Source organism: Rana temporaria, chromosome 9, assembly GCF_905171775.1.
Source record: "Rana temporaria chromosome 9, aRanTem1.1, whole genome shotgun sequence".
In the NCBI taxonomy this organism is placed as follows: Eukaryota; Metazoa; Chordata; class Amphibia; order Anura; family Ranidae; genus Rana; species Rana temporaria.
Window position 1 is genome coordinate 104,763,158 of NC_053497.1, and position 13,005 is coordinate 104,776,162.

The 13,005-nt window shown below is 42.5% G+C and overlaps 1 protein-coding gene across 3 annotated transcripts in view; it reads right to left on the reverse strand.

Moving 5' to 3' along the window:
- The window catches only part of CNTRL (centriolin), a 153,110-nt gene that overhangs the window by 84,655 nt on the left and 55,450 nt on the right, over nucleotides 1-13,005 (reverse strand). For all 3 annotated transcript variants that reach the window (XM_040324045.1, XM_040324044.1, XM_040324046.1), the window contains 5 exons: nucleotides 12,012-12,165; nucleotides 7,998-8,218; nucleotides 4,620-4,796; nucleotides 4,407-4,541; nucleotides 867-1,012 (listed from right to left, as the gene is read on the reverse strand). In XM_040324045.1, the coding sequence (XP_040179979.1) occupies nucleotides 867-1,012; nucleotides 4,407-4,541; nucleotides 4,620-4,796; nucleotides 7,998-8,218; nucleotides 12,012-12,165 (833 nt within the window). The remainder of the gene's footprint in view (nucleotides 1-866; nucleotides 1,013-4,406; nucleotides 4,542-4,619; nucleotides 4,797-7,997; nucleotides 8,219-12,011; nucleotides 12,166-13,005) is intronic.

Consider the following 13,005-nt stretch of genomic DNA (forward strand, 5'->3'; position numbering starts at 1 on the left):
ATTATCATAGGATCACTTCGAAAGAGGTATTTTTCATCAGCTCAGCGTGGGATTGAGCCGGATCGGCTTCAAAAAAGGAATGTATATGGATTTGTTCTGTAGAGGGCCAGATAGGTTAGTGTTAGAGCGTGGATGTCTGTAGATGCAGAGATTTTAGTATTAGGGTGGACTTCTACTTTAAATGTTAATTAAGGTCTTTGTTTTTTTACTCCAGCGTTAGCAGTGTTCTCTCACATGTGGCACAATTTGATATACATACATTGGCATGCTTTGGAAATGTGTTTGCATTCTGGTGTATACAGAGTGCTTTTAAATTTTAAAATGAAATTTGAAAAAAAATATATATATATATTTTATTGAATTACATTTTTTTCACACATTTTTTCCATTTACTATTATTGCTATTACAAAGGGGCTCCCTGGAGGAACACTAGAGCCAGGAAACCACTGCGGACACCTGCAGCAGAGGGCAGCGTCTGTAGATTCCTGTAAAAAAGTGATCAGGCTGCTCTAGAACCACCTGGATCACTTTTACCTGAACGACGGGAGACGGATTTAAAAACCAATGCCAAGCTCACAGCTGCAGCAGTTGTGAAGCTTGTTTTAACCCTTTGAGTACCAGAATGCTTATAAATGTACCATGACAAGGTATACTCAAATTACACATGGCTGGAAAAGTTGGCACAGTGACTAATTCCCCTTCCACTATGCTCTGTGCAGAGTTTCAGTTACAGATAGGGAAATCCACTGCTCTGCAAAACCATGTCATGTATTTTACATTGATAAATTAAACGAAAAACTGATCAATTCAAAGCCAAACATTTTATGTTATAATAGGGTTGTAGTCAAAATGCTAAGTAATTTACCTGACTTCTCCCACTCCAGTATGTAGCTTTCTCTTTAGTTCCGACACCCGGTTAGTGATCTGTTCAGGATGTACCATGTTCTGCAGGGCATCATTCAGCTCACCCTGTGCCTTCTTCAGCTGCTTCTTCAGCGATTCATTTTCTCTCTTCAGGGGAAAGATGACAGGGAAATAGTGACCAAAAATTACCTATTGTTACACCTGAAGGCATGAATAATACCAGGAGCAAAAGAATACAGTGGTGCAGTTCTCAACATACAAGGATATTTTCACTGTATAACCCACACTTTCTTTTCTGCAGTTTTTATAAATTGGACCGACCAATAATACAACCCCACTAAACAAAGCGCACTTGGCTCACATGTGTCTTTAATAAGGGATGTCTGTGTTGCCTCAGAGAAACCACTGACAGACCTTTTCCAGCTGTCATTTCTTTACTTTCAATCTGATTGGAGAGCAGATTTAAAGAAGTGAACTATCAAGGACACTCTAATCTAGGGGTGCCCAACCAGTGGCCCGGGGGCCACATGTGGCTCGCGGAGCCCTCTGATGTGGCACACGACCTCCTGCTCTGGGGTGGCTGGTTGGCAAGCCCAGATCGTGGATCGCCGATCCGTCATTCTAGTGCATCAGTGTTGAAAATGAAGCCGACGGTAGAGAAAGCAAGCGGTTGCGGAGCAGAGCCACATAAGCTGTTGCTTCCGGTATAGCACTGGCTCCTGTCGCTTCCAGTATAGCACTGGCTCCTGTCGCAGGCGGAGTGATACCAAATATGGGCATACATGTTCTGTAGTGGTTACTGGGCTGCTTTCAAACTCATCTGCAGGTGCACCGCCTACCTCCAATCCGATCCGCTATAAAAACCAGAAGGGGATCCATCAGATCAAAGGGCCCATAGAGTAGAGTGGGCTGTGTCTGCTCTCCATATGCAGAGTGGACAGACCACCCGCTCCACTCATTGTGGCCCGCGACCGGTTACTAAGACACTTAAGTGGCCCTCGCTCTTCAAAAGGTTGGGCATCCCTGCTCTAATCCATGAGGCGGATTCGGTTCTAAGTAAATCCATAATGTTGTATTAATGACTTGCTGCTGACCAGCACATTACCCAGAAGGAGCGTGTAGAACACAAGTATCGCTCATTAGAACAGGAGATGTGGGAAAATGGCTGTATGTGTCAAGAATAGAAAACCATAAGTGGAATCATTCAGTGACCATCCCTGTGACCTCTAGACGTGTGCATTTCTTCTACACAAGACGGAAATAAGAGTGAAAGAAACATTTTTGATGAATATCACCATTTATCGTTTACTGAGCAATTCTAGCTCCAGCTACATTAGAACAATTAAAATTCCGACTACATTAGGAAAATTATTAGGTGAACTGACAATGTTACAGGATACAGGAAATATCATGGATCTGCCTGATTAAGCAGAGCGGTCAGACTGCAGCTTGATGGAACTGGGGCCTCTTCATTTTTATTATGTGCAATACAGCCTCTTTCAGAATACCCATTTGCTTTCATATTTAGAAAAGGCCTATGTATGTACAATCTCAGTAGCTCAGGCAATAACAGGGTTAGAGAATTCCTGGCCTGCACAGTCTCACTGCAACAGGATACCAGTGACAAAAGCCCTGGCAGGGTATGCTGGCTCTTTGTTGGAATTTCAATGACATTCCTTTAGGTTTGAGACCAACGTACCTACAGAAAGACAAATGGGGTATAGGGGGCGAGGAGAGTCTGGGGTCATTTCTGGGATTATGTCCAGAAAGCATGCCTGCTGCACTGTTTATGACCTACATATAACAAGCATCTACATTAAAGTGTTACTAAACCCAGGACCCTACATACACTATATCTGGTCTCCCACAGTACACAGAACATGGAAATGCAATCGTTTTGGTAAATATAAACTGCTAAATACTTTTTCTCATCAGCAGTTAGAGCAGTCTTGTGACTTCTATGATTGTTTGGTTAAACCTCTGACTGTACTATGAGGCTACAGGACCCATGACCCTCTGTCTGGACAGTGCCAATTGGCCCTGTGCTGATCACATGCACTCTCCAAAAGAAAAAAAAAAAAAAAAAAACTCTCTAGCAATACACATCAAAATGAACATGTGCAGCTTGTCCCCAAGCCTCAGTTCTATCTGCAGATAGTTGGGGGATGGTAGAAGAAGGGGAGGAACAGAGAAGATGGGATCAAACAGCCTTTATACACAATGCAGAGGATTAACCCCTTAGGTTCCACAATGAGTATAACAAGCATGCTTTACTGCATATACATCTATAAAATCTGTCATCTGTACAGCACAGACAGCCAACAGAAAGAAGGAGTGCATTATAGGAACAGACAAATTAAGAGATTAAAGTGACAACATCACAAAGCATGGAGGCTGTCAGTGTAGACCTCCTTCTGAAAATGCTAGATGCCTGGCTGTGTCACAAATGCAGAGTTCAGTAATGGCAGCCTCCTTTAAAACTCAATTGAAACTCTGTTTAAAGCAGCTAAATACATTTCAAGTGCATCCAGACAGTGTTCACAATTAGCTTTCTATAGAAAGCAGCCACCGCAGCTGAATAAAATAATAAAGTCTGTCCCCTGCCAGCCAGCTGCAGAGTGGGATGGCTTTCCATGGGGAGCAGTGGTCTATTCTGCAGAGTGGGATGGCTTTCCATGGGGAGCAGTGGTCTCTGCTGCAGAGTGGGATGGCTTTCCATGGGGAGCAGTGGTCTCTGCTGCAGAGTGAGATGGCTTTCCATGGGGAGCAGTGGTCTCTGCTGCAGAGTGAGATGGCTTTCCATGGGGAGCAGTGGTCTCTGCTGCAGAGTGGGATGGCATTCCATGGGGAGCAGTGGTCTCTGCTGCAGAGTGGGATGGCTTTCCATGGGGAGCAGTGGTCTCTGCTGCAGAGTGAGATGGCTTTCCATGGGGAGCAGTGGTCTCTGCTGCAGAGTGGGATGGCTTTCCATGAGGAGCAGTGGTCTCTGCTGCAGAGTGAGATGGCTTTCCATGGGGAGCAGTGGTCTCTGCTGCAGAGTGGGATGGCTTTCCATGGGGAGCAGTGGTCTCTGCTGCAGAGTGAGATGGCTTTCCATGGGGAGCAGTGGTCTCTGCTGCAGAGTGGGATGGCTTTTCATGGGGAGCAGATGTCTCTGCTGCAGAGTGAGATGGCTTTCCATGGGGAGCAGATGTCTCTGCTGCAGAGTGAGATGGCTTTCCATGGGGCGCAGATGTCTCTGCTGCAATTCGACATGCCTCATTGTCGAGTAAGAGCTTGCGCTCTCCATTCAGCTTGCAACATGAACTTAGCCGATTGCAGGGCTATAGATCTGACACCGATGGACTTTAATCTCTCATAACAGTGCTCCATTAACATTACTGATCCTCTTCAACGTAAAACATTGGTGAAAAGTTCAGGGTTTTGCATTGCTCTCATAACACTGCAGTTACTGTGGTCATACAAACTACATGCACCCAAGAACTGTGTTTTTGTCAATGTATACTGTCCCATTTCTGCACACTTCAACCACATGACCCACCTGTAGCTGCTGAAGCTGATACGAAAGCTGTTTGCTGTCTTTGTCCCTCTCCTCCAACATTTGAGCCTTAGTCAGCGCATTCTCTAGTGCATGCCTGTCTCTCTCCATCTCAACTTTCAGCGCAGAACTCTCCACCTGTAAAAATATCACACACAGGATTGGCATTTCCTCCACTTTATAAACCATCATCAGCTCAGTCATATGCCAGCTTACATGTCCTTGCAGCTTTTGCCTTTCTAGCTCCTGCTTCAGTTGTCTGATGTCGGCATCTCGTGATCTGAGCTGCTCCTCCATCTGAGTTTTATAAGCACCAAGGTCGCCCTGGGCCTGGCAGAGAGATTCATTCAGCTCCTGCTGTTCTTGCAGACTTTGTTCCAACTCCTCGATTTCCTAGAATCACAAAAGCTAGGCCTCATTCAATGGCAAGAATAGGGTCAGCACTAAACTATGATGCAACCAATGCAGAACCTGTAAGGTAAAGAATGAAGGTGCCTATGGACATAACGTGGCAGTCAGATAAAAGATCTTTCCATGCCAACTCATCCAGGGTGCAAACAATAGAAGTCAGCAAGTTAAATTCAACCCATCCAACTATTGCCCCAATAAGGATTGCCTGAAGAGTTACTAGAGTACCCACAGACACACAGTTGCTTTCTTTATATCTAGCTATATACAAAACAAGATGATGAAAGCTTTTTTAATAGATAAAAATACAGTTTACTTATTATTGCCCAGTTGCCCACAGCAACCAACTGTAATTTTTAATTCAAGTCAAAGGAGAATCTGACTGGTTGCTAGGGACAATAATAGGTGATCTTTAGAAAGTTGAACACACCCACTGTGTCAGACAGCTGCTAAGAAGACTAATGCTGCGTACACACGATCATTTTTCGGCATGAAAAAAACAACGTTTTAAAAAAAATGTTATTTAAAATGATCGTGTGTGGGCTTCACATCATTTTTCGGGTTCTGAAAAACGACAAAAAAAAAAAAAATTCGAACATGCTGCATTTTTTAACGACGTTTTAAATGATGTCGTTTTTCGGGTTGTAAAAAATGATCGTGTGTGGGCTAAAACGACGTTAAAAACCCGCGCATGCTCAGAAGCAAGTTATGAGAAGGGAGCGCTCGTTCTGGTAAAACTACCGTTCGTAATGGAGTAAGCACATTCATCACGCTGTAACAGACAGAAAAGCGCAAATCGTCTTTTACTAACACAAAATCAGCTAAAGCAGCCCCAAGGGTGGCGTCATCCGCATGGAACTTCCCCTTTATAGTGCCGTCGTACGTGTTGTACGTCACAGCGCTTTGCTAGAGCATTTTTAAAAAACTATCGTGTGTGGGCAACGTCGTTTTAATGATGAAGTTGGAAAAAACAACGTTTTTTCTAGATGCTGAAAAACTTCAGTTTTTAAATGCCGAAAAATTATTGTGTGTACGTGGCATAAGAAATATCTTTGGCTGAATGAAAGATGGGGTATTTTCTTAGATGGACAAGTTAGAATAAATCCAGCAAGTCTCATTTGGCGATAGATTTCCTTTCAGTTTGAGATACTGCTTTGAGGAAAGCCATATCCAAAATGAGACTCACTGAATTTATGACCTTGGGACATTGAGTCCAGCAGGTCTCACTATAGACACTGCTTTATATCAAATTTGTAATCCTACATGCCCGTCCATATCAGCTCTTTTGGGGTTTTTTAAATAATTCTAATATATTAACTTATTTTTTTATTATCCATTATGTTTAGCAGTATTTATTCATGATTTGCCTAGATTAGATTTAATTTTTTTTAGGTTGCATTGAAATGTCTGGGCCTCTAGAGGGTGTTGTGCAATGTACAGTATTTGTATTAAGACATTTTTAATTACCATTGTGTATAGTGGGGTTGGCATAGAATGCATTGCAGTAATTTCCCATATAGAGAGCATTGAATGATTAAGATATGTAATTATTTACTTGTAGTTTTACCACTTGGATCTCATGCATATAGTGGTAAGAGGCCCGATTTTTAGATATAATGGTGCATTGCAAGGTATATATGTTGGTATATAGCAATAGGAAGTAGACTGTCCGGTTTTTGGACTGGGTATGATGGGCAGTGCTTAATTCTTTTTCATGAGTGGAGGTGAAACTGGGCGCACCCTCTCCTCAAAATGTCCACCGTCTATGACGTGTTGAAGAGAATGTCTGGTGACGTCACATCCACTCTGGAATAAGCAAACATCCACACTTCTTGGTACAGGGGATTCTTGTATTTACCTATGCAAGTGCATTGGACTATGGGGGTTATTTACCAAAGACAAATCCACTTTGCACTACAAGTGCACTATAAGTGCACTATAAGTGCACTTGTAAGTGCAGTCGCTGTAGATCTGAGGGGAAGCTCTGAAATTAGGTGAAGCTCTGCTTTACCATCCAATGATATGCAAGCAAAAATGCTGTTTTTTTTTTACTTGAGCAATGCATTAAGGTAAAAAAACGTTTTTAGGTTTAGTAACACTTTAACTTAATTTCCTCCTTTAACTCCTCTCTCTTAAATAGCTGTACCCATTGAAAAATGTTACAATTTTGCTTGTTGCTAGAGGGAAAATGTAACTGTAAGACCACAGAATTCCAGTGATTACATGGGTAAATTTTGGTGGAAAGTTTTTGTACGCACATCTGCATCAATGGAATGACTCTGCTCCCGCAGCATAGCCTACAGAATGCCGCATTACTCACAGTAAGATGATTCAGCAAAGTCCGTACATACGATGGAATAGACTCCGCGTTTTACCAAGTGGGCCAAAAAAAACATTGTATCCCCCCCTAAGGCACCGATCCTGCTGTTTTTCTTTATGTAGGTATCAAAGGCTCATCCCCCACACAGAGAAGGTATTGACCAATGTAATGGAGAGAACAGGGTAACTTTTCATAGAGTACAGTTTGAGTTAAAAACATAGGGGGTTATTTACGAAAGGCAAATCCACTTTGCACTGCAAGTGCACTTGAAATTGCAGTCGCTGTAGATCTGAGTGGGACATGCAAGGACAATAAAAAAAAAAAACACGTTTTCATTGCCTCTGTGAAGGGGGAGAAAGGGGAGAAGAGATCAGCGCTGTGCGTGGCTGCATCTTTTCTTCCCTTACTACCTCTTTACACTGCATTCGAGCATCAGGAGCCATCAGCTCTTGCTGCTGTCGATCAAAGGAAGTGGGGGGTGGGCCTAATTCCCCACCGCCGTGAGAGTCTATGGAGCGCGGCTACGTAGACACACAGCTCGGGAGTGCGGGGACCACCTCTCCCCATAGCCAGCAGCTGGTTATGGTGGTCCTGCAGAAGAGGAGCCAAGATCGCCGTTGGGGACCCCAGAAGAGGGAGGATCGGGGCCGCTCTGAGCAATACCACTGCACAGAGCAGGTAAGTATAACGTGTTAGTTATTTTTATAAAAACAAAAAAACTGAGTTTAGTAACACTTTAAGTGCAGTCACTTGGGATGGGTAACATTTTTTTTTTTTTTTTTTAGAAACACTCATAATGCACCCGGTCTTATACCCTCAAACCCCGATTAATGGGGGGGGGGAAATCATTAAGATACATGATGTACCTTCTTCATATCTTCTGTGTCCTCTACCACTGCCTGCAGCCTCTCCCGCTCTTCCTCCAGCTCTTCCAGTCTCTGCAGCAGGATTTCCCGCTCAGACTGCAGCTCTCGACACTCATCATGGGCTTGCTTGGCCTGACCCTTCACACTCTCCAGGTACTCTTGTAATCCAGAGATGATCCCCTCAAGATCTCGCTTCAAGACCTCATTTGCTGCTATCTGGCCTGCGTACAATAGACAGATCATTTAAAAACTTTACTGTACTACTATAATCAACAAAACCAACAATTTAGATGAGCCTTTTTCTGTCTTCATATGATAGAACTCTGACTAAGAGCAACAAGTGATACTCGGCATTGGTTGTCTCCCTTGAATGTTAGGGCACTATGTGGCCTTGTAACATGAAAAAAATCTGGCATTGCACCAAGTGTGTGTTGCCATCTCCTCAGATGTGTATTTATGGAGATAGAAAGGAATTACATGAACCACCCAATTGCTATCAGAGGGTACAATCATGTGAAGTCTACCAATGTGTCATAATAATATGTTTCACCAAACTTCCATAATCTGAATATCCCAAAAAAGGCAAACACGGAGTCAAATGTTCACCATGCTCATATTAGCCAGTGACATTGGTAAATGCGGCCATTCTGATTTTTGGGTAGTCAGACATACAGACACAATATGACCACCCTCAAGCACTTAGGACAACTGCCAATACCCAATCAAAGGAGGTCACACTGGGGGTGTCTAGCTCCAGCAGCAGAATTGGGGAAATCAAAAGTAATAAATCAAATTTCCGAGGGCTTTCATACTGGAGCGGTGTGCTAGAAGGATGGTAAAAAAAAGTCCTGCTAGCCACATCTTTGGAGCGGTGTGTATAACGCTCCTAACCCAGTGTGAAAGGGGCCTTACAGGCAATAGTAGCGGCAGCACCTGAGAGCTGATGGAAACATTGGCTGGGGTACTGACATCGCTGGATTCCAGGACAGAAAAGTGTCCTAATAGTTAATAGTACTGTATATCTGGGTTTAAAACTTAGCCTAAGGAAATTAGATTCACATTTTTAATCTTATTTTCATGCTCCTATTTCACATATAAGCTTATAGGTGTTACTTCTAGTGACAAAACAGCAATCAGTGATTGACTGCTGAGTGAAAATTATTTACAGGATAAGCGAACTCAGAATGTGCCATGTTTAGCACTCATTGTGGGTCTAAAAAGACACAAAATGTATATTATTGTGGAAGGAACAGTAAAAAGCACTGTGTAACACAAGTAAGCTGGACATGCCATATGAGTATGTAACCATATTTAGAGAAAGATGATCACATTTGAGTGTACAGCTTAAACAGAACATAAAATATATATTCCCAGATTGGCTGCAGTTGCTGATCAACAGCATTTCCTTTCTACAGAAGTTGGTCAAACATTGGACTTCTGTGGAGCAGGGATGGCCACACACTGATTAAAATTCAGCTGATCCCTACAAAACCAGATGAATTTCTGTCTTGGTATGGCCAGCTTTGGAATAACTGTTCTGCAGTGTTTTTGTTCAGAAGAACAGACTTTACTGCATACGCCAGAGGAAACTGGCTTGTCGGAGCTTCAAAGGCATGTTATTGTTTATAGACCACACCCAACTGGAACTAGAGAAATTACAGAGGAGATGAATTCCATCCATCATAAATCCAGCAGCAATCACATATGGAGAGATGGTAACCATAAAATAAAAGGCACTCGATAGAAAGGATTTTCTACTAACATTATAACGAACTGTCTCGTCAGCTTTCTAATGCCCCGTATACTCGATCGGAAACTCTGACGGCAAAAGTTCGATGTGAGCTTTTGAACGGAAATTCCGACCGTGTGCATGCTCCATCGGACTTTTGCTGTTGGAATTTTCCCCAAAAAACGTGTTAGAAAAATACCGTGCGAGATAAAAAAATTGCAACAACCGCCATTGTATTCTCTAGGGTCTCTGCAAAAAAAAAAACCATATATAATGTTTGGGGGTTCTATGTAATTTTCTAGCAAAAAAAATTTTGATTTTTACATGCAAGAGCGAAGTGGTTAAAAAAAAAAAAAGTGGGAAAATGAAAATGTGTTTATCATTTTTCTTCTTTTTTTTTTTTTTTAGATATCTACAAACTATTTTATTGCCTTTCATTTCTAAGCTAAATGGGTCGTTTTACAAGGTATACTTTAAAGTTAGATTTTTACAGAAAGTTAAAAATTGCATACCTTCGATGCCAAGATCTCTACATCTACTGACTTTTCTGAAATACGATTTGCACTGAAGGTGATTTCTTATTATGCATTTTTTCATTATATGCTGAAGTTGAATTACCCAGGTTTATGACAGGCTTTAAATTTATTTATTTTTATCAGAAAAGGTGTTTATTGAAAAAAAGAATCATACAAGATTACAAACATACACATTACATTGTGCAGCAGAAAGAATACCGAGTACAGACTTTATCCTAACACATTTATCTTCTCATACAAAAGGAAACAAAGCAAGATATTCTGTACCCAAACAAAATTCTTGACATTGTCATACATAGTGCTGTACCATATCACAACAAATTATTTCTCCCTATTTCCTCAACACAGGGGAACTTATTGAGAAGAAACAAAATAAAATATAAAAAACAGAAAAGTTGGAACATTGAAAAAAAAAAAGAAAAAAGGAAAAGAAAGAAGAAGAAGGAAAAAAAAAAAACCCTACACAGCCGGGGGAAAAAAGGGGAAGTTACACAGCTCCTATACAGGCCCCACATGTAGTCAGCCAACACAGTCTGCAGTGCAAGAGGGATACGGCAGCTGTACTGCCAATACCTGTCACCACACATAAAACAAAAATTCAGGTCTCACTTTCACCGGGGATATGCATTGCAGAAGCCCACACCACGATAAGTCACGTATACCACAATAAAGTTACTCTCTCCGCTCACCCACCCTCTACCTCAACAGTCGATCCATCACCAGATCAACCGGGGACAGGCCGGGGGTATCCAGCCAAGGTGTCCACAGTCTGTCAAACTTCCCCGACCGACCCCTATGCTGATATATAAATTTCTCCAAGGGAATGGTATCACCCATTTGGGTAATCCATTCCCTCACCGTTGGTGGCTCAATAGCCTTCCAATGCCTAAGAATACGTTTGCGGGCCTGAAACAGGGCTCTAGATACGGCCTGTTTAGAATTATCATCCATGGGGATGTCATCCAAGATTCCTAGTATGCATGGTTTCGGGTCCGTAGGTATGGAAGTCCGAAACACACAGTTAACCGCTAAAACCCCTGTCCAATATAGGTGTAACTTGGGGCACCTCCACAACAGATAGATTAAGTCCCTGTGATCTCTCGTGCATCTGGGGCAATTAGAGTCCGATCTTACCCCCATTTTACACAACCTGTCGGGCGTATATTGTACTCTAAGAATAATATAGTTGTGAGTTGTGAGAGCCGATGGGCCACGTTCAAGGAACAAAGTTGTACCCCCTGAAGCGCCTCCTCCCACTGCTCATCCTCAAACACTCCTACGTCTCTCTCCCACCTACTGGGCACCATAAGGGGGAACCCCTCCAGGTAAATAGTAAGAATCATGGAATAAACTCTAGAAATGAATCCCCGAAAGTGGGATACTCCAGCCATATATTTAAATATTGGAGTCTGTGAGAGAATCCAAGGGTGCCCCCCTGACTGCACTCTCACTGCATGTTGCAACTGTCTATAATAGAAGAGCATTGACTGCGGGAGGTGAAATCGCTCTTTCAACTCCGGGAAGGGAATCAGTCCACCCGCCGTAAATATGTGTCTCAGGCTTTACATTTTTAGTGACCCATAGAAACCAACAGAGTTCATCTTTCTACAATCTCGCTCCAGCAAAGTGTAATCTCATCGGTTGATGTGGGTAAGTGCACTTTCCTTGCAATCACTGCTCTCTGCACTGCTATAGTAATATCACACCTTTTTGACACACTGTCCTCTTCCATATGACCAATATACAGACCTTCTGTCAGCTGTTGCTCCAAGTCTTTAATCTCCTCGGTTTCTCTGGCAATACGGGACAGCATCTCATCCAAGCGCCCTTCCAGCTGCTTGTATTGTCTGTCCATCATCTCCAGCTGCTGCTCTTTACTGGCCTTCTGGGCCCGCACATGGGCCTGCATAGAAAAACATATTGTGTATTAGAAAGGAGCCTCAAGCCTAAAATAAAAACCTGTTCGTTAACAGTAAGCAATCAAATGCATCTTTTCATTTTTTTTTTTTAAAACCTGCACAATATGCAGCAGTAATAACTTACTGAAAGTCAAAAAGTAGAAAAAAAATCATATATACACTATACTGTAGCTTTGAAGCATAGAGACTGCCTGAAAAAACTTCTGTAAAACCTACATTTCGAGACTCTTCTATAATGGTTCTGCCATTACATTATTTCATTTTAATGATGCCTTTACCTTTTTATCAGACAAGAATAATTTCCAGATGTTCCTGACACTGTACACAATTATCTTATAGTAGAAAGTAGGGATGCACTGAAATTTCAGCCGCCGAAACATATCGGGCGAAAATGGCCTTTTCGGCCATTTGCCGAAATAGAATTCTTGCCAATAATGGCCCCGAAAATCGCGCATGCGTAGTAGCAGTGGGAGAACCAGCCGGTGAAGTCACCTATTGTATGGGCAGTGTGCGCGTTCCTCGCGTTTAAGATGCTGCACTTGTAAGCACGTTCCCTGCTGAGACGCTGGCATCTTCCCTGTGGACGCTCCTCATGCGTGCAAGACGCTGCTGGGACCCGAGAGACGCTGCTGGGACCCGAGAGACTGATACATAGAGGGCTGCACATAGCATACTCAAGTACAAGAGTGGGCACTGTCACGTGAGGTGAGCATTGCCGTTTTTGCCTTTCTAAAAACTGACAGAAACAATCCAACTAGTAGTATTATTTATTTTATTATACTACTGAAACTGAAATGATGATCTTTCTGCCTATAGCAGTCAAA